The 19,937-nt window shown below is 50.0% G+C and overlaps 1 protein-coding gene across 1 annotated transcript in view; it reads right to left on the bottom strand.

The window, feature by feature from the left end:
• Positions 1-9,006: 9,006 nt before the first annotated feature.
• LOC148453827 (dystrobrevin beta-like) overlaps positions 9,007-19,937 on the bottom strand; it is a 32,047-nt gene continuing 21,116 nt past the window's right edge. The window contains exons 2-6 of the mRNA XM_088461643.1: positions 19,689-19,845; positions 19,305-19,394; positions 10,276-10,326; positions 9,402-9,437; positions 9,007-9,315 (exon numbers count right to left, since the gene is read on the bottom strand). Coding sequence (XP_088317769.1) covers positions 9,433-9,437; positions 10,276-10,326; positions 19,305-19,394; positions 19,689-19,791 — 249 coding nt within the window. The 5' untranslated portion in view covers positions 19,792-19,845 and the 3' untranslated portion in view covers positions 9,007-9,315; positions 9,402-9,432. The remainder of the gene's footprint in view (positions 9,316-9,401; positions 9,438-10,275; positions 10,327-19,304; positions 19,395-19,688; positions 19,846-19,937) is intronic.

Raw genomic sequence — 19,937 nt, 5'->3', positions numbered from 1 at the left:
AAGTGCTGAAAGGAGCACCCACAGTCCACTTGCTGATATGCAAATTGAAGATGTCACTGTTGAAGTACAACAGGATGAGGATACTGGTGTAGCTGGCGCTGAGGAGGAAGTTGGCGAGGAGGATTCTGATGGTGATGTGGTTTGTTTAAATCAGGCTCCGGGGGAGACAGTTGTTGTCCGTGGGATGAAAAAGCCCATCACGGTCATGCCTGGGCAGAAGACCAAACATTCCACCTCTTTGGTCTGGCAATATTTCTATCCAAATCCGGACAACAACTGTCTTGCCATATGTACCATATGTAAAGGTGAAATAAGTAGGGGTAGGGACGTCAACCACCTAGGAACATCCTCCCTTATACGGCACCTGCAGCGCGTTCATAAAAAGTTACTGTCAAGTTCAGAAACTTTGGCTAAGACCGTAAGCAGTCCAGGGACACCTAAATCCCGTTGTCCTGTTGTATCCAAGCGCCTGCAAACCACACCGTCAACTCCCTCCTCGTCAATTTCCTCCTTAGTCAGGATCGGAAGTAGTCCTGCAGGCCATGTCACTGGCATGACTGACTCTCCTATCCGGGATTCCTCTGGAGGATCCTGCATTGCTACGCCTACTGCTGCCGCTGCTGCTGGGAGTCGTTCATCATCCCAGAGAGGAAGTAGGAACACCACTACTTTTACTAAACAATTGACCCTCCAACAGTCCTTAGCGAGGAGGATGAAGTACGACAGCAGTCATCCTGAAGCAAAACGTATAACTGAGGCCTTGACTGCTATGTTGGTGTTAGACGTGCGTCCGGTATCCGCCATTAGTGCAGTGGGATTTAGACAATTGATGGAGGTAGTGTGTCCCAGGTTCCAAATCCCGTCTAGATTCCACTTCACTAGGCAGGCGATACCGAGACTGTACAGAAACGTCAGAAAAAGTGTCCTCAGTGTCCTGAAAAATGCCGTTGTACACAATGTCCACTTAACCACGGACATGTGGACAAGTGGAACAGGGCAGACTAAGGACTATATGACTGTGACAGCCCACTGGGTAGATGTATCACCTTACGCAGCAACAGCAGCAGCGTCACCAGTAGCAGCATCTCAGAAACGCCAGCTCGTTACAAGGCAGGCTACGCTGTGTATCACCGGTTTCAGTAAGAGGCACACCGCCGACAACCTCTTAGAGAAACTGAGGGAAATCATCGCCCAGTGGCTTACCCCACTTAGACTCTCCTGGGGATTTGTGATATCTGACAACGCCACCAATATTGTGCGGGCATTACATCTGGGCAAATTCCAGCACGTCCCATGTTTTGCTCACACAATAAACTTGGTGGTGCAGAATTTTCTGAAAAGCGACAGGGGCGTGCAGGAGACGCTTAGGGTGGCCCGAAAAATTTCTGGCCACTTTCGCCATTCAGCGACTGCGTGCCGAAGACTGGAGCGCCAGCAAACACTCTTGAACCTGCCCCGCCATCACCTGAAGCAAGAGGTTGTGACGCGGTGGAACTCAACCCTCTATATGCTTCAGAGGATGGAGGAGCAGCAAAAGGCCATACAAGCCTATACATCCACCTATGACATAGGCAAAGGAGGGGGTATGCACCTGACTCAAGCGCAGTGGAGAATGATTTCCGTGTTGTGCAAGGTTCTCCAGCCCTTCGAACTTGCCACACGTGAAGTCAGTTCAGACACAGCCAGCTTGAGTCAGGTCATTCCCCTCATCAGGCTTTTGCAGAAGCAGCTGGAGAAAGTGAAGGAGGAGCTAAGACGGAGCGATTCCGCTCGGCATGTGGGACTTGTGGATGAAGCCCTTCATTCGCTTTGCCAGGATTCCAGGGTGGTCAATCTGTTGAAATCAGACCACTACATTTTGGCCACCGTGCTTGATCCTAGGTTTAAAGCCTATGTGGTGTCTCTCTTTCCGGCCGACACAAGCCTGCAGAGGTGCAAAGACCTGCTGGTGAACACACTGTCAGCTGAAGCGGAACGTGACACGTCAACGGCTCCTTCTTCATTTTCTCCCGCAACTGGGGCTGCCAGGAAAAAACTTAGGTATCCTAAGCAACCCGCTGGCGGTGATGCAGGGCAGGCAGGACCAAGTTTGGACATCTGGTCCGGACTGAAGGACCTGGCAACAATTTCTGACATGTCTACTGTCACTGCATATGATACTGTCACCATTGACAGAATGGTGGAGGATTACATCGGTGACAGCATCCAAGTAGGCATGTCAGACAGTCCATACCTGTACTGGCAGGAAAAAGAGGCAATTTGGAGGCCCCTGTACAAGCTGGCTCTATTTTACCTGAGTTGCCCCCCCTCCAGTGTGTACTCCGAAAGAGTGTTTAGTGCAGCCGGGAACCTTGTCAGCGAAAGGCGTAGGAGGTTGCTTCCACAGAATGTGGAGAAGATGATGTTCATCAAAATGAATTATCAGCTCTTCCAGGCAGACCAGCCTCCAGAAGGTACAGAGGGACCTGTGGTGGTGGATTCAAGTGGGGACGAGTTAATACTTTGTGAGGATGAGGATGTACACACTGAAGAGGGTGAGGAATCGGTGGATGAGGATGACATCTTGCCTCCGTAGAGCCAGTTTGTGCAGGGACACATTAATTGCCAGCTTGTTTTGTGGGGGCCCAAACGAACCAATCATTTCAGCCACAGTTGTGTGGCAGACCCTGGCGCTGAAATGATTGATTTGTTAAAGTGTGCATGTCCTGTTTATACAACATAAGGGTGGGTGGGAGGGCCCAAGGACAATTCCATCTTGCACTTCTTTTTTTTCTTTGCATTATGTACAGTTTGGGGCCTAGTTTTTCTAACTGCCATCCTGTCTGCCACTGCAGTGTCACTCCTAGATGGGTCACGTGTTTGTGCCGCCCACTCGTGTCGCTTAGCATAGTCATCCAGCTACCTCGGTGCAACCTTTTGGACATGAAAACACTATTGTGAGGTGTGAGGTGTTCAGAATAGACTGGAAATGAGTGGAAATTAAGGTTATTGAGGTTAATAATAGCATAGGAGCAGAGAAACCAACAAATTCTGTGATTTTAGCTGTTTTTATGCTTTTTAAAAAAAAAATACAGATCCAAAACACAAAACCCAGAACCCAAAACACGGAAGGGTGGTTTTGGCAAAACCAATCCAGATCCAAAACACGAAGAAAGATCCAGATCCAAAACCAAAACACGAAAAGTGGCCGGTGCACACCCCTAATAATTACAGTGTTTTTCTCCCACAATGTAAGATGCAGCAAAAGACCTCTGGTGTCCCCGAGTGGCAATGTCCTAAAGATGATAAATGGCTCATGGTCATCTCCACCTCTCCCACAGCTGGGATTTTCCCATTCTATATCACGTAGATACGTCTATTGCATCATCATGCCTTAGTAATCTAATAATTGTGATTAATTGCTGTATTTGTATTCTTCATCTGGATTGGGACATTGGTCAGGACTCCTGAGATACGTGGAAGACATATGGACACAGATACATATTCTGGACGTGGATCGTTGTGGTATTCCTGCATGAGCTTGGAGGACACACGCATGTTATGTTCCTGGTCTCTTAGTAGTGAGATGAAGCTTACCTGGCTGGGAATGATCTTCTGAGGGCCTGGACACAAAGCTGTGACTACAGAGCAGATGACAGGTTTACCTGTTAGCCATGGTAGAGTGGACCCCGGTCTACCAGCAATTCTGCTAGATACCATTCATACCTGCTCATTATTTGATGAAACCTCTACAATGTACGTACAGTATGTACTATAGCCAACCCTTCCAGACCCTATGGTTGAATATGTTTCCATTATTACAACACAGAATATATATTCTCTAGAAGATACCTTGTCCTGGCAGGGCAATAGATACCTTATCCTCGGGCTCTGTATACAGTATATTTACTCTCAGGGAGATTGTACTACAGCTCACCTGGCAAATGTTCTTTTCTGACCTCAAGGAGATGTCCCAGTGACTAACACATGCCACCAAGACCACTCGTCACCCCCAGGGAACCTGAAGAATGATGACAAATCTACAGGTGGCAAAGAAAGAAGAAGGAAAGCAGAGTGGCTTTGTCACAATGAAAGTCATTTATTCAGTTATGTGGCAGATGACATGGCTTAAAAGGTTCAAGGTTTGCTTCCAAGTTCCAACATATGAAGGACTTTTAGTTTACAAGAGATGAACAAATGAACTGCGCAGTGTCTCACACATCCCCCATCTACAATATTACTCACAGAGAGGCTGGCCCGGGCTGCAGGCGCACCTTCTGTATGTGCACCAGGATTATTTCACGCAATATGACCGAAATCTCTGAAATGCACACCTTACATGTCACTATCACAAGCTGCCAGATAACTGAGGGGTGGAAGATCACCCCCAGTGTAATAATAATTATATATGTCTGGCTTTGCTGGAAGGGATAATAATATAATTCCTTTTATTTATTTACAAGCATTCCTGCTTGGGTAGGGGCGAATAGAAGTGCCTGATAGCTGCGGGCATGTCTGGCCACAGTCCCCTCCCCTGCTGCCCTGAGCAGCTCCATGCCACAGTCCCCTCCCCTGCTGCCCTGAGCAGCTCCATGCCACAGACCCTTCCCCTGCTGCTCTCAGCAGCTCCATGCCACAGTCCCCTCCCCTGCTGCCCTGAGCAGCTCCATGCCACAGACCCTTCCCCTGCTGCTCTCACAGGCTCCATGCCACAGTCCCCTCCCCTGCTGCCCTGAGCAGCTCCATGCCACAGTACCCTTCTCTGCTGCCCTGAGCAGCTCCATGCCACAGTCCCCTCCCCTGCTGCCCTGAGCAGCTCCATGCCACAATCCCCTCCCCTGCTGCCCTGAGCAGCTCCATGCCACAGTCCCCTCCCCTGCTGCCCATAGTAGCTCCATGCCACAATCCCCTCCACTGCTGCCCTGAGCAGCTCCATGCCACAATCCCCTCCCCTGCTGCCCTGAGCAGCTCCATGCCACAGTCTCCTCCCCTGCTGCCCTGAGCAGCTCCATGCCCCTCCACTGTGGATCACAGGTGACATTTCATTCATACTAGTAACCACTTAGTAAATGCAATCCCATTATCATCCCATACAAACCAATGACCAGCACCCATATCACCAGCTAGTTCTCCCAACCCCACCACAGGCCCATACACGTCAGTATCCAGTATACCATATCAAAAGCCAGTTCTCCCAATCTCAACCTCATCCCATACAAGTCAGTGACCAGCATACCATATCACCAGCTAGTTTTCCCAATGCCATTATCATCCCATACAAGTCAGAGTCCAGCATACCATGTCACCAGCTAGTTTTCCCAATGCCATTACCATCCCATACAGGAAAGTGACCAGCATACCATATCACCGGTTAGTTCTCCCAATGCCATTATCATCCCATACAAGCCAGTGACCAGCATACCATATCACCAGCTAGTTTTCCCAATGCCATTATCATCCCATACAGGAAAGTGACCAGCATACCATATCACTGGTTAGTTCTTCCAATGCCATTATCATCCCATACAAGTCAGTGACCAGCATACCATATCACCAGCTAGTTTTCCCAATGCCATTATCATCCCATACAAGTCAGTGACCAGCATACCAAATCACCAGCTAGTTTTCCCAATGCCATTATCATCCCATACAAGTCTGTGACCAGCATACCATATCACCAGCTAGTTTTTTCCCAATGCCATTATCCCATACAGGAAAGTGACCAGCATACCATATCACCGGTTAGTTCTCCCAATGCCATTATCATCCCATACAAGACAGTGACGAGCTTGCCATACCACCAGCTAGTTTTCCTAATGTCACTATCAACCCATACAGGAAAGTGACCAGCATACCATATCACCGGTTAGCTCTTCTAATGCCATTATCACCCCATACAAGTCAGTGACCAGCATACCATACCACCAGCTAGTTTTCACAATCTCAACCTCATCCCATACAAGCCAATCACCAGCTAGTTTTCCCATTGCCATTATCATCCCATACAAGTCTGTGACCAACACACCATATCACTGGCTAGTTCTGCCAATCCCACCATACACATCAATGACCAGCACACCAGGTAGATCTCTCAATCAAAGTATCCCATACATGACAGTGACCAGCACACCATATCACTGGCTAGTTCTCCCATTCACATTATCATTCCATACCAACCAGTCACCAGCATACCATATCACCGGTTACTTCTCCCAATGCCATTATCACCCCATACAAGACAGTAACCAGCATACCATATCACCGGTTAGTTCTCCCAATGCCATTATCCCCCCATACAGGAAAAAGACCAGCATACCATATCACCAGCTAGTTTTCCCAATGCCATTATCATCCCATACAAGTCAGTGACCAGCATACCATATCACCAGCTAGTGTTCCCAATGCTATTATCATCCCATACAAGTCTGTGACCAGCATACCATATCACCGGCTAGTTTTCCCAATGCCATTACCATCCCATACAAGTCTGTGACCAGCATACAATATCACCAGCTAGTTTTCCCAATGCCATTATCATCCCATACAAGTCTGACCAGCATACCATATCACTGGTTAGTTTTCCCAAAGCCATTATTCCCCCATACAAGCCAGTGACCAGCATACCATATCACCAGCTAGTTCTCCCATTCCCACCATAAGAGCCAGTGACCAGCACACCATAACACCAGCTAGTTCTGCCAATCGCACCATCAAGCCAGTGACCTGCACACCATATCAATGCTAGTTCTCACAATCCCATTATCATCCCATACAAACCAGTTACCACCACACCGACTTGTTTTCCCAATCCATTGGCAGTAAAAATGGAGCATATGACAATCAAAGTGCAGGACATCCATTGATTTTTAGTATTGGTGGCACTGCCTGATGGTTTGATGCAGATAGAACTGAAGTAACTGACAATAGGGTGTATGTTTCTTTTATGTAATAAAGTTTCCATTGCAGGTCTTAAGTGGATGCGTCATGATATGTGGAAAACCAGTGCTGTTTGCATACTAAGATATCGGCAATGTGTGCCGCCTCATAGATACATTTCAGCTGCCTCTTTCACGTTGGATGAATCGGCCGGATTTTTTTTTTCCCGGAGATCTCTGTATTCCCAAACCAACGCGTTTCGCAATCAGAAATGGCTTCATGATTAAGTCATTGCCGAGAACGAAAGGTGTTGCATGTGATGGAGTTATTGAAGACGGTAGAATCTTTCTGAATGAAATCCGGTCTTGGATTGGAACTACCTAGTGAAACGCCATCAGGAGGCAGGAGCCGCAGACCACTTGTTAAAGGCTTGTCATATGTGTATTATACTTTAAATATATTTACACATTTTTAAACTTTCAGTATAGAGAATTTCTTTCCAAACATGCTTCATCATTTGTTCCCCCTTGTTTTCTTCTTTACAGATATAGCATTGAGGAAAGGTCCTAAATGGGAGTTACAATTACAGTGTGAATAGAACACTATGATATGGACCTACTGCTGCAAATACTACAGGTGATCACCTTGTGCAATTAGCTATATTATATGAATATATATGGTATATTATTGCATATGTTTGCCCATAACCTAAGATATCCTATGGGTAGTATACGAAATGCGTCACAGTGTCTTTAGGTAACGCTTTAGTTACATAGCCTGTTGGGAGGAGGTCAGATATTTTGGCATGGGCACTGCAGGCAGGGGCGTAACTCCCATATGCACAGATAGAGCCTGGCCCTATGTGTGTATGGGAATTTCTGGCCAGTAATTTAGTACATTGGGCTGTGGGGCCCACAAATGTAAACCTCTGTCCCTGCCCCCGGGGAACCTGTAAGCCTCACAAGTGCTCTATAAAGCAGGGTAAAGGTCATTATATGGTGAGTGCTGGGCATCGGTCTTATCATGACAGCCAGACTATATCATTACTATACACATCACACAGTCACTTGGGACCATGTCAGATTCCTGGACTGTAACTCTGATGGGATGTAGACTCTTGTCTCAAACACTTCTGTTGTTTGTGATTTGTACAACTCATTATTCCAAGGGGGAATCCAATTAATTGCAGGGAAATGCTATTCAATTTTGCACACATCGAACCTGAGGATCGGAGAGGGGGAACTGTGTAGGAAGGGGGCGTTCTCCCATAGCAAACGTTCAGTAAAAGCGCGCCGCCAAAATGCCGCCCATGCAAACCACAATGTAGGAGCCTGTACGCCATTAAAAGGCGTATCTACCGCACCTGCCGTGACACAAGGAGAGCAGGAGCATAAGCCGCTCTGCATGTGGGTGGTATACGCTGGTGTTTCCGGGCAGGAGCATAAGCCGCTCTGCATGTGGGTGGTATACGCTGGTGTTTCCGGGCAGGAGCATAAGCCGCTCTGCATGTGGGTGGTATACGCTGGCGTTTCCGGGCAGGAGCATAAGCCGCTCTGCATGTGGGTGGTATACGCTGGCGTTTCCCTGCACTTTTTTTATTTGGGGTAATTTATGCTCAGTTTCTTCCCAGCTCTGCATCAGCCTCGCAGAGCTCATAGACCAGACAATTCCGTCTTATAGAGACAGACGGGTATCTGCTACGTGTCACATGACTGCTGCTGCCTGATGACATCATACATGTCACATGACTGCTACTCCCAGAAGACATCATTCTACTTGACTGTTACTGTCTGAAGGCATCTTGAAACATGAATACTACTGCCTAATGACATCATACAGGGATACAGAAACCATGTAGACAGTGACAATGTCGACACCAGAAGATCGATAGTCATGATGTCAACGTCATTAAACATGACTGCTACTGCCTGATGTCATCATATAACGTCACATGACAGCTACTACCTGCAGACCTTGTGAAACATGGCTACTACCGCCTGATGACATCATGAACACATGTGACATAAGACTGCCTTTGTCTGGTGAGAAGACGGAAACATGTTATATGCCTTCCAGGGTGCACACACACACGTGTCCCGTCACGGTCATGGACCGGCGTAAGACGCAGCACACAGAGACTTGACAGACAGACACATTTATTAATTTGTAAACTTCGGACCATGAAATGTACCGCCTTCCTGCGTCGCTCAGTACATACAGCGCATGTCCGTGTCAGTGCGATCACAGTGTCCCAGGCCTCTGTACCCATGACAAGCACACTAACACTCACTCCTTCCAGCTTCTGCAAGACATGATGACACATGGCCCAGTAACACGCATGTTGTATGTTACATGGAGAACCGAGCATGCACTAACAAGGTCCCCCTCGCTGCTCGTCTCTCTGCTGGCTGTGGCTGGTCAGATGCTGCGTTTGGATGGATATAGGAGGAATCGCTGAGCCTGTGGGGAAGAGCAGGGTGTTACACTCACGTCTGGGGCAGCGTCACGGACAGGACATGTGGGCGGCCCACGGAACAGACACTTACTTGGATCACCTTGTTCTTCCGTGCAGGACATTTATCCTGGAAGGCAGAGGATGATATAAGGTCAAACACCCCTCACTAATGACACAGGAAGAATATTGCCGGCAACTAATGAGCGATCCTGGAAGCGAGGAGTACTGCGCCATTTGGCGTTATCGCATGTATTGCAGTGGGCATGCCCAGGGAAGAGGCATATGCGTTTGCACCCATTTGGATGGGTGGAGTACACTGCGGGTGCGGTCACAGAACGGGGACCACGTGCGCAGTGGGAAACAATAGCATAGACACATTATGTGAGTGTGGTCAGGTACAAATGATGATGATGACGGGTGCCAGCACTAATGTACCACTTGTGATTGGCTATTTGCTGACATGGATTGGGGCTCGGGCACACACTGAGCTTTTTTGCTGTATTATTAGGGTTTTTGTGTTAGGAGTTCAATTCGCGGTGTTTGTTGTACATAAAACAAAACGGTTTACAACATGGGCACGGGTGTGCAGGAGACGTGTGCCCGGCGTACACGAGACCCAGATCCGCAGGAGCTCTGCACGTGGGACGCAATGCGCTGCCTTCCTCTGCCTTTATTCTTACAGTGGTTTGTGCCCAGTTTACGTGCGGGTTATAGCATGGCCTTTTATTATAGATTTGCTACAGCACAAAGATACTGGGAATTACATACAGAACTGGGAATCTGTCATATACTGAGAACTAAACTCTGTATAAAATAACTAAAAAGTGAGAAACCCCATTTATCTGTGCTGCTTTCCTACCGAGGGAATGGACAGACCATGAAGTATGTGAGTCTGACCACCCGGACGCAGGAACCAATGCCATCATTTTCCAAAGGTCCTTCAGGGCCGTAAGTATGTAACTCACCTCTGTCCTTCCCGTTCTGTATCTTCTCCTCTTCCTCATCTGCACCATCGTCTGCTGTGAGAGAGAGAGAGATCAGCACCTCATTCATCCACCCCCCACCCCATTCCAAGGGCACCATCATCTACTGTGAGACAGAGAGAGATCAGCACCTCATTCATCCACCCCCCACCCCATTCCAAGGGCACCATCATCTACTGTGAGAGAGATCAGCACCTCATTCATCCACCCCCCACCCCATTCTAAGGGAACCATCATCTACTGTGACAGAGAGAGATCAGCACTTCATTCATCCACCCCCCACCCCATTCCAAGGGCACCATCATCTACTGTGAGAGAGAGAGATCAGCACCTCATTCATCCCCCCACCCCATTCCAAGGGCACCATCATCTATTGTGAGAGAGAGATCAACACCTCATTCATCCTCCCCCCCACCCCATTCCAAGGGCACCATCATCTACTGTGAGAGAGAGAGATCAGCACCTCATTCATCCCCCCACCCCATTCCAAGGGCACCATCATCTACTGTGAGAGAGAGAGATCAGCACCTCATTCATCCCCCCCACCCCATTCCAAGGGCACCATCATCTATTGTGAGAGAGAGATCAGCACCTCATTCATCCACCACCCTCCCCCATTCCAAGGGCACCATCGTCTGCTGTGAGAGAGAGAGATCAGCACCTCATTCATCCACCCCCCACCCCATTACAAGGGCACCATCATCTACTGTGAGAGAGAGAGATCAGCACCTCATTCATCCCCCCCACCCCATTCCAAGGGAACCATCATCTACTGTGAGAGAGAGAGAGAGAGATCAGCACCTCATTCATCCACCCCCCCACCCCATTCCAAGAGCACCATCATCTACTGTGAGAGAGATCAGCACCTCATTCATCCACCCCCCCCACCCCATACCAAGGGCACCATCATCTACTGTGAGAGAGAGAGATCAGCACCTCATTCACCCCCCCCACCCCATTCCAAGGGCACCATCATCTACTGTGAGAGAGATCAGCACCTCATTCATCCAACCCCCCACCCCATTCCAAGGGCTCCATCGTCTACTGTGAGAGAGAATCAGCACCTCATTCATCCACCCCCCCACCCCATTCCAAGAGCACCATCATCTACTGTGAGAGAGATCAGCACCTCATTCATCCACCCCCCCCCACCCCATACCAAGGGCACCATCATCTACTGTGAGAGAGAGAGATCAGCACCTCATTCATCCCCCCCCACCCCATTCCAAGTGCACCATCATCTACTGTGAGAGAGATCAGCACCTCATTCATCCACCCCCCCCCATTCAAAGGGCACCTTCATCTACTGTGAGAGAGAGAGATCAGCACCTCATTCATCCCCCCACCCCATTCCAAGGGCACCATCATCTACTGTGAGAGAGAGAGATCAGCACCTCATTCATCCCCCCCACCCCATTCCAAGGGCACCATCATCTATTGTGAGAGAGAGATCAGCACCTCATTCATCCACCACCCTCCCCCATTCCAAGGGCACCATCGTCTGCTGTGAGAGAGAGAGATCAGCACCTCATTCATCCACCCCCCCACCTCATTACAAGGGCACCATCTACTGTGAGAGAGAGAGATCAGCACCTCATTCATCCCCCCCACCCCATTCCAAGGGAACCATCATCTACTGTGAGAGAGAGAGAGATCAGAACCTCATTCATCCCCCCCCACCCCATTCCAAGGGCACCATAATCTACTGTGAGAGAGATCAGCACCTCATTCATCCACCCCCCCATCCCATTCCAAGGGCACCATCATCTACTGTGAGAGAGAATCAGCACCTCATTCATTCACCCCCCCACCCCATTCCAAGAGCACCATCATCTACTGTCAGAGAGAGAGATCAGCACCTCATTCATCCCCCCCCACCCCATTCCAAGGGAACCATCATCTACTGTGAGAGAGAGAGAGATCAGCACCTCATTCATCCCCCACCATCCCATTCCAAGGGCACCATCATCTACTGTGAGAGAGATCAGCACCTCATTCATCCACCCCCCCCACCCCATTCCAAGGGCACCATCATCTACTGTGAGAGAGAATCAGCACCTCATTCATCCACCCCCCCACCCCATTCCAAGAGCACCATCATCTACTGTGAGAGAGAGAGATCAGCACCTCATTCATCCACCCCCCCACCCCATACCAAGGGCACCATCATCTACTGTGAGAGAGAGATCAGCACCTCATTCATCCCCCCCACCCCATTCCAAGTGCACCATCATCTACTGTGAGAGAGATCAGCACCTCATTCATCCACCCCCCCCCATTCAAAGGGCACCATCATCTACTGTGAGAGAGAGATCAGCACCTCATTCATCCACCCCCCCACCACATTCCAAGGGAACCATCATCTACTGTGAGAGAGATCTGCACCTCATTCATCCACCCCCCCCACTCCATTCCAAGGGCACCATCATCTACTGTGAGAGAGAGAGATCAGCACCTCATTCATCCACCCCCCCCACTCCATTCCAAGGGCACCATCATCTACTGTGAGAGAGATCTGCACCTCATTCATCCACCCCCCCCCATTCCAAGGGCACCATCATCTACTGTGAGAGAGAGAGAGATCAGCACCTCATTCATCCACCCCCCACCCCATTCCAAGGGCACCATCATCTACTGTGAGAGAGATCTGCACCTCATTCATCCACCCCCCCCCATTCCAAGGGCACCATCATCTACTGTGAGAGAGAGATCAGCACCTCATTCTTCCACCCCCCCCATTCCAAGGGCACCATCATCTACTGTGAGAGAGAGAGAGAGAGAGAGAGAGAGAGAGATCAGCACCTCATTCATCCACCCCCCCACTCCATTCCAAGGGCACCATCATCTACTGTGAGAGAGAGAGATCAGCACCTCATTCATCCACCCCCCCCATTCCAAGGGCACCATCATCTACTGTGAGAGAGAGAGAGAGAGATCAGCACCTCATTCATCCACCCCCCCCACTCCATTCCAAGGGCACCATCATCTACTGTGAGAGAGAGTGATCAGGACCTCATTCATCCACCCCCCCCATTCCAAGGGCACCATCATCTACTGTGAGAGAGAGAGAGATCAGCGCCTCATTCATCAACCCCCCACCCCATTCCAAGGGAACCATCATCTACTGTGAGAGAGAGATCAGCACCTCATTCATCCACCCCCCCCACCCCATTCCAAGGGCACCATCATCTACTGTGAGAGAGATCAGCACCTCATTCATCCACCCCCCCCATTCCAAGGGCACCATCATCTACTGTGAGAGAGAGAGATCAGCACCTCATTCATCCCCCCCCACCCCATTCCAAGGGCACCATCATCTATTGTGAGAGAGAGAGAGAGAGAGATCAGCACCTCATTCATCCACCCCCCCCACCCCATTCCAAGGGCACCATCATCTACTGTGAGAGAGATCAGCACCTCATTCATCCACCCCCCCACCCCATTCCAAGGGCACCATCATCTACTGTGAGAGAGAGATCAGCACCTCATTCATCCACCCCCCCACCCCATTCCAAGGGCACCATCATCTACTGTGAGAGAGATCAGCACCTCATTCATCCACTCCCCCACCCCATTCCAAGGGCAACATCATCTACTGTGAGAGAGAGAGAGATCAGCACCTTATTCATCCTCCCCCCCACCCCATTCCAAGGGCACCATCATCTACTGTGAGAGAGAGAGATCAGCACCTCATTCATCCCCCCCCACCCCATTCCAAGGGCACCATCATCTACTGTGAGAGAGAGAGATCAGCACCTCATTCATCCACCCCCCACCCCATTCCAAGGGCACCATCATCTACTGTGAGAGAGATCAGCACCTCATTCATCCACCCCCCCACCCCATTCCAAGGGCACCATCATCTACTGTGAGAGAGAGAGAGATCAGCACCTTATTCATCCTCCCCCCCACCTCATTCCAAGGGCACCATCATCTACTGTGAGAGAGAGAGTGATCAGCACCTCATTCATCCTCCCCCCACCCCATTCCAAGGGCACCATCATCTACTGTGAGAGAGAGAGAGAGAGAGAGAGAGAGAGAGATCAGGGCCTCATTCATCCACCCCCCCCCTCATTCCAAGGGCACCATCATCTACTGTGAGAGAGAGAGTGATCAGCACCTCATTCATCCTCCGCCCCACTCCATTCCAAGGGCACCATCATCTACTGTGAGAGAGAGAGATCAGCACCTCATTCATCCCCCCCACCCCATTCCAAGGGCACCATCATCTACTGTGAGAGAGAGAGAGAGAGAGAGAGAGAGAGAGGTCAGCACCTCATTCATCCACCCCCCCCACCCCATTCCAAGGGCACCATCATCTTCTGTGAGAGAGAGAGAGATCATCCTCATTTATCCACCCCCCACCCCATTCCAAGGGCACCATCATCTACTGTGAGAGAGAGAGAGATCAGCACCTCATTCATCCACCCCCCCCACACCCCATTCCAAGGGCACCATCATCTACTGTGAGAGAGAGAGAGCTCAGCACCTCATTCATCCACCCCCCCACCCCATTCCAAGGGCAACATCATCTACTGTGAGAGAGAGAGATCAGCATCTCATTCATCCACCCCCCACCCCATTCCAAGGGCAACATCATCTACTGTGAGAGAGAGAGAGAGAGAGAGAGAGAGATCAGCACCTCATTCATCCACCCCCACCCCATTCCAAGGGCACCATCATCTACTGTGAGAGAGAGAGATCAGCACCTCATTCATCCACCCCCCACCCCATTCCAAGGGCACCATCATCTACTGTGAGAGAGAGAGAGAGAGAGAGAGAGAGAGGGATCAGCACCTCATTCATCCACCCCCCCACCCCATTCCAAGGGCACCATCATCTACTGTGAGAGAGAGAGAGAGGGATCAGCACCTCATTCATCCCCCCCCCCCCCATTCCAAGGGCACCATCATCTACTGGGAGAGAGAGATCAGCACCTCATTCATCCACCCCCCACCCCATTCCAAGGGCACCATCATCTACTGTGAGAGAGAGAGAGCAGCACCTCATTCATCCACCCCCCCACCCCATTCCAAGGGCACCATCATCTACTGTGAGAGAGAGAGATCAGCACCTCATTTATCCACCCCCCCACCCAATTCCAATGGCACCATCATCTACTGTGAGAGAGAGAGATCAGTACCTCATTCATCCACCCCACACCCCATTCCAAGGGCACCATCATCTACTGTGAGAGAGAGAGAGATCAGCACCTCATTCATCCACCCCCCCCCCATTCCAAGGGCACCATCATCTACTGTGTGAGAGAGAGAGAGAGATCAGCACCTCATTCATCCACCCCCCACCCCATTCCAAGGGCACCATCATCTGCTGTGAGAGGAAGAAGACAGCATTCATCTACCGAGCAGCACCTTGTTGGATAACACCCCCCCCCGATATAATATTGGTCAGCTGTGAGACATATGATTGAATTCATTCCGTCACCCATTGATCAGCATCTCATTAACTAACAACCTCCTCACACTTCATGGTCAACTGTGATGGAGCAGGATAGGGTTCTTTCCTTAACACACTAATCAGTACCTTGTTCATTTATTCAACCTCCTGTCTTCCCGTCTCAATCACGAGCTCTGAGAGAGGGGGAAAAGGGTCCCATCCGTCACATAAAAATTAACGGCATTCATACACACCCCCTCCCCATCCCCATTACTCCATCATCATCTGCGAGAGAGCTAGTTCAGTTCATTCATTCACCCATAATCTCCACTCTTTTTCTCCCCTGTCAATTGGAGAGAGTGGGATAGAATTCATTCCTTCACACACAGTATATATTCTCTTGTTTATTCATCAACTGTGTAGCCGTGATAATGGGATATATGGTTAATTCCTTCACATCCTCAGCACTTCATTCAGTCCCCTTGACTTCATTATCAACTACGAGAGATAGTAGACCTCATTCCTTCACCCACGGATCAGCACATTATTCATTCACACACGCATGTGCACACACGCACGCCCGCGCACGGCTCCATTGTGAGTCATGACAGAGAGATAATAGAGTTAATTCATATGCACACTTCTCAGCACCTCACTCACCCCCCTCCCATGGCTCAATCATCAACTGGGTACTGCATCACAATGAAAATGAAAATCCTGGCAATTGTAAGTATTGTAAAGCAGACCCTAACCCCTCCCCCCGCCTAACCCTAATCATCCCATCCAGCACCCTAACCTTCCCTGCACGCAGCCTAGCCCTAATCCTAATACTTACTGTTTGAAGTTGTCGGCATTTTGACTCATCGGGATCCCGCACCCGGTGAGTCATCCTGTGCGAGAGGATTCTATTACACACTAATCAGATCATCATTCATTCACCCCCTCCCCTATCTGTCAGACTGTACACAATACACACCCCCTCCCCTGTCTGCCATACTGTACACAATACACATCCCCTCCCCTATCTGCCATACTGTACACAATACACACCCCCTCCCCTGTCTGCCATACTGTACACAATACACACCCCCTCCCCTATCTGCCATACTGTACACAATACACACCCCCTCCCCTGTCTGCCATACTGTACACAATACATAAAACCAGTGTTTTGATACTAATAACTGCCCTCTCCTGGCTGTCCTCCTACCTCTCTGACCGCTCCTTCTGTCTCCTCTCATGACTCCTCTCCCCCTCCACTTTCACTAACAGTAGGTGCTCCCCAAGGTTCTGTTCTTGGACCTCTACTATTCTCTCTCTATACGTCCTCTATAGGTGAACTCATCAGCACTTTTGGCCTCCAATATAATCTCTATGCTGATGACACTCAGATCTACCTCTCCTCCCCTGACCTCTCCCCCTCTCCTCACCCGTATCTCCAGCTGTCTCTCTGCTATCTCTTCCTGGATGTCCCAGCGCTTTCTTACACTGAAAATGTCTAAGACAGAGCTGATTATCTTCCCACCCTCTCGCATAATCTCACTTCCCACTATTTCTTTGTCAATTGATGGCACAACTATCTCCTCCAGCCCTAAAGTGCGCTGTCTTGGGAGTTATCCTGGACTCATCCCTCACCTTCATACCTCATATCCAGAACCTCTCACAGTCCTGCCGTTTCCATCTCAAAAATATTTCCAAGAACAGATCCTCTCTCACCCTCGAGGCAACTAAGACCCTCATACACTCACTGGTCATCTCCAGATTGGACTACTGTAACCTCCTCCTATCTGGCCTCCCCAACTCCCATCTCTCTCCTCTCCAGTCTGTCCTCAATGCTGCTGCTCGACTCATCTTCCTCCCCTCTTCTACAAGCCCTCCACTGGCTCCCAATTCAAGGTTCTTACACTCACTTACAAAGCCCTCACCCAATATTCTCCCGTCTACCCACATCGCTCCACAAATGCATGCCGCCTCTCCTGCCAAATGATTACTTCCTCGTACACTCCCGCCTCCCTACCTTTGGAACTATTCCCCTCTCCCTATCAGATTCTCCACTTATCTACAAATCTTTAAATGGGCTCTCAAGACCCACTACTTCATCAAAGCCTTCCAGCTCTCCTCCTAACCCAACACGCCTTCCTCGCTGTCTAACCCATCTGTGTCACCCCTGTCTGTCTGCCCCTCCTCTTTAGAATGTAAATTCTCATGAGCAGGGCCCTCTTCCCTCATGTGCTTGGTTGCTAACGCCCTGCTGCTTATTTAAGTGTTATGATCATTAATGTAGCAATGTTTATAAACCATGTCCTTGTCCTGCATTGTTTTGTACTGTTAATAACCGTTTCTTGTGTACTCGTTTGTTTACGTACTTCGTAAAGTGCTGCGGAACCCTTGTGACCCATTCCGTTATTATTATTATTATCCTATATTTAATAGGATAATAATAACGGAATGGGTCATATGCCAACAGAAGCCCGACAGTTCAGGACCCCGATGCAGACAGGTAAGTCCCCTATACCTACCCTCTCCCCCCCTAACCCTCCCTTTGTCATGCCTAACCCTAACCTCCCCGGGGGGGGGGTGCCTAACCCTAACTTCCTCCCAGGGGGGTGCCTAACCTTAACCCCTTCCTCCCCGAACCCTAACACTCCCGGGGGGTGCCTAACAATACTTTCCCCCCGGGGGTGCCTAAACTAAAGCCCTGGCTGTAGTCACACAGCATTAATCCTGGAGGGCCGGTTGTGTAAAGTGCTGCAGGTATAATGTGGAACGCGTGAGGTCCAGGAGGAGCTGCAAACATTTTCCTCCTTATATAAAGCACATATTTCTTATAGAACGCTGAGACGTGGCTTATGAGGACACAGAGTGACTTGTCTAATGCACAAGAAGCAAAAATCGTAACCTTGGAAAGTCTCAGGGGGTCATTCAGACCCGGTTGCAAGCACCGATGTGCTCGCAACCGGGTCGATGGGTGGCCCTGCGCACGCACAGCGGCCGCACTACACGTGCGCAAGCCTCGGAGCGACAGAGAAACTCTGTCGCTCCGGAGCTCGCTACAAAAGGGGCGGCTGTCGATGTTGATCGACAACTCGCCCCTTTTTGTAGGCGGGTCGAGGGGGGGGTGGTGGTTTCCAAAACGGAGGCGTTCCTTAAGGAACGCCTACTGTTTCGTGGGCGGCCGATCAGAGCAGAAAGCTCTCTGGGGCTTGCGAGTACCCAGACCCAACCTTAGGGTCTGGTCGCAAGCCCCGATGGTGATGACCATCACGACCATCACCCTGGTCGCTAGCTAAGCTGTGGGTGGTAACCCACAGCTTAGCTTGCGACCAGGAGGCCACACCAAAAAGCTAGAAGCGGCCGTCCTCATTCAGAGAGAGTGATCGCTTCTTGCGACCACCTCTGAATGAGGTCCTCAGGCTCAGTATCAGAGCTCTCAGTCACTGTGCAACAAGGAGCTCACGCACACCAACATTATGAATGCAGGACACCAGTCTGTATCAGAGGAGCCTGAGGCACAAGACAGCCAGACGTATTCTGCATGTCCCAGCACTGACGGCGTCTCACCCACTGCTGGTGTACAGGGATTAATACCTGAGGCCAGCAGGCCGGGCACCTACCTGAATGCAGCTCCTTCACCAGAGAAGACATGGTGTTAGTAATGGAATCTGCAGCCACCAGTAAATCACTACGGAGATTCCTCCTGGTACCTGAAAGCCAGTCAAAACATAAAACGTCATCCACCACCAGGAATCAGTGCCTCATGCCTCGGACACAGCACCGATCTCACGTGTAAGCACTACAACTGGTTATGAAATGTGTTATAGACACAAGAGAGCTGCCTGGAATCGTTTGTTGGTCCCGGCTGAGGCCGAGTGGTGTACGGTGTCCGTGCTGGACCCACATACAGCTAAGGAGGAGCGGGGACCACAATCATGTTCCATTACATTGACTCTGATAGTAATGTCACCTCTACACTAGTCACGCAACCGGCAAACACTTACCGTGTGCAAATGCCTCCTGTACATCTCCTAGTCCGGCTATGGAGTCCTGAGGAACATGGGTAGGTGTGGAGCTGGCAGACGTGGAGCGGACTGGCATGGGCATGGAGCGATTGGCACCATGGCTTGGTGAGGAATGAGGAGACCCCGCTACTTGTGCCTAGAGAAAGAGAACAGACATCCAGGGTGTGATTACGATGTATACAGCGCAAGGGTTTTCCACTGTGCTTTATAACTGGGAGCAAAAGTAGT

Source organism: Taudactylus pleione, unplaced genomic scaffold (genome assembly GCF_031769625.1).
Source record: "Taudactylus pleione unplaced genomic scaffold, aTauple2 ptg001085l, whole genome shotgun sequence".
Lineage (NCBI taxonomy): Eukaryota > Metazoa > Chordata > Amphibia > Anura > Myobatrachidae > Taudactylus > Taudactylus pleione.
The sequence above is the reverse complement of the archived record's forward strand: the minus strand, read 5'-3'. Positions and strand labels throughout refer to the sequence as shown.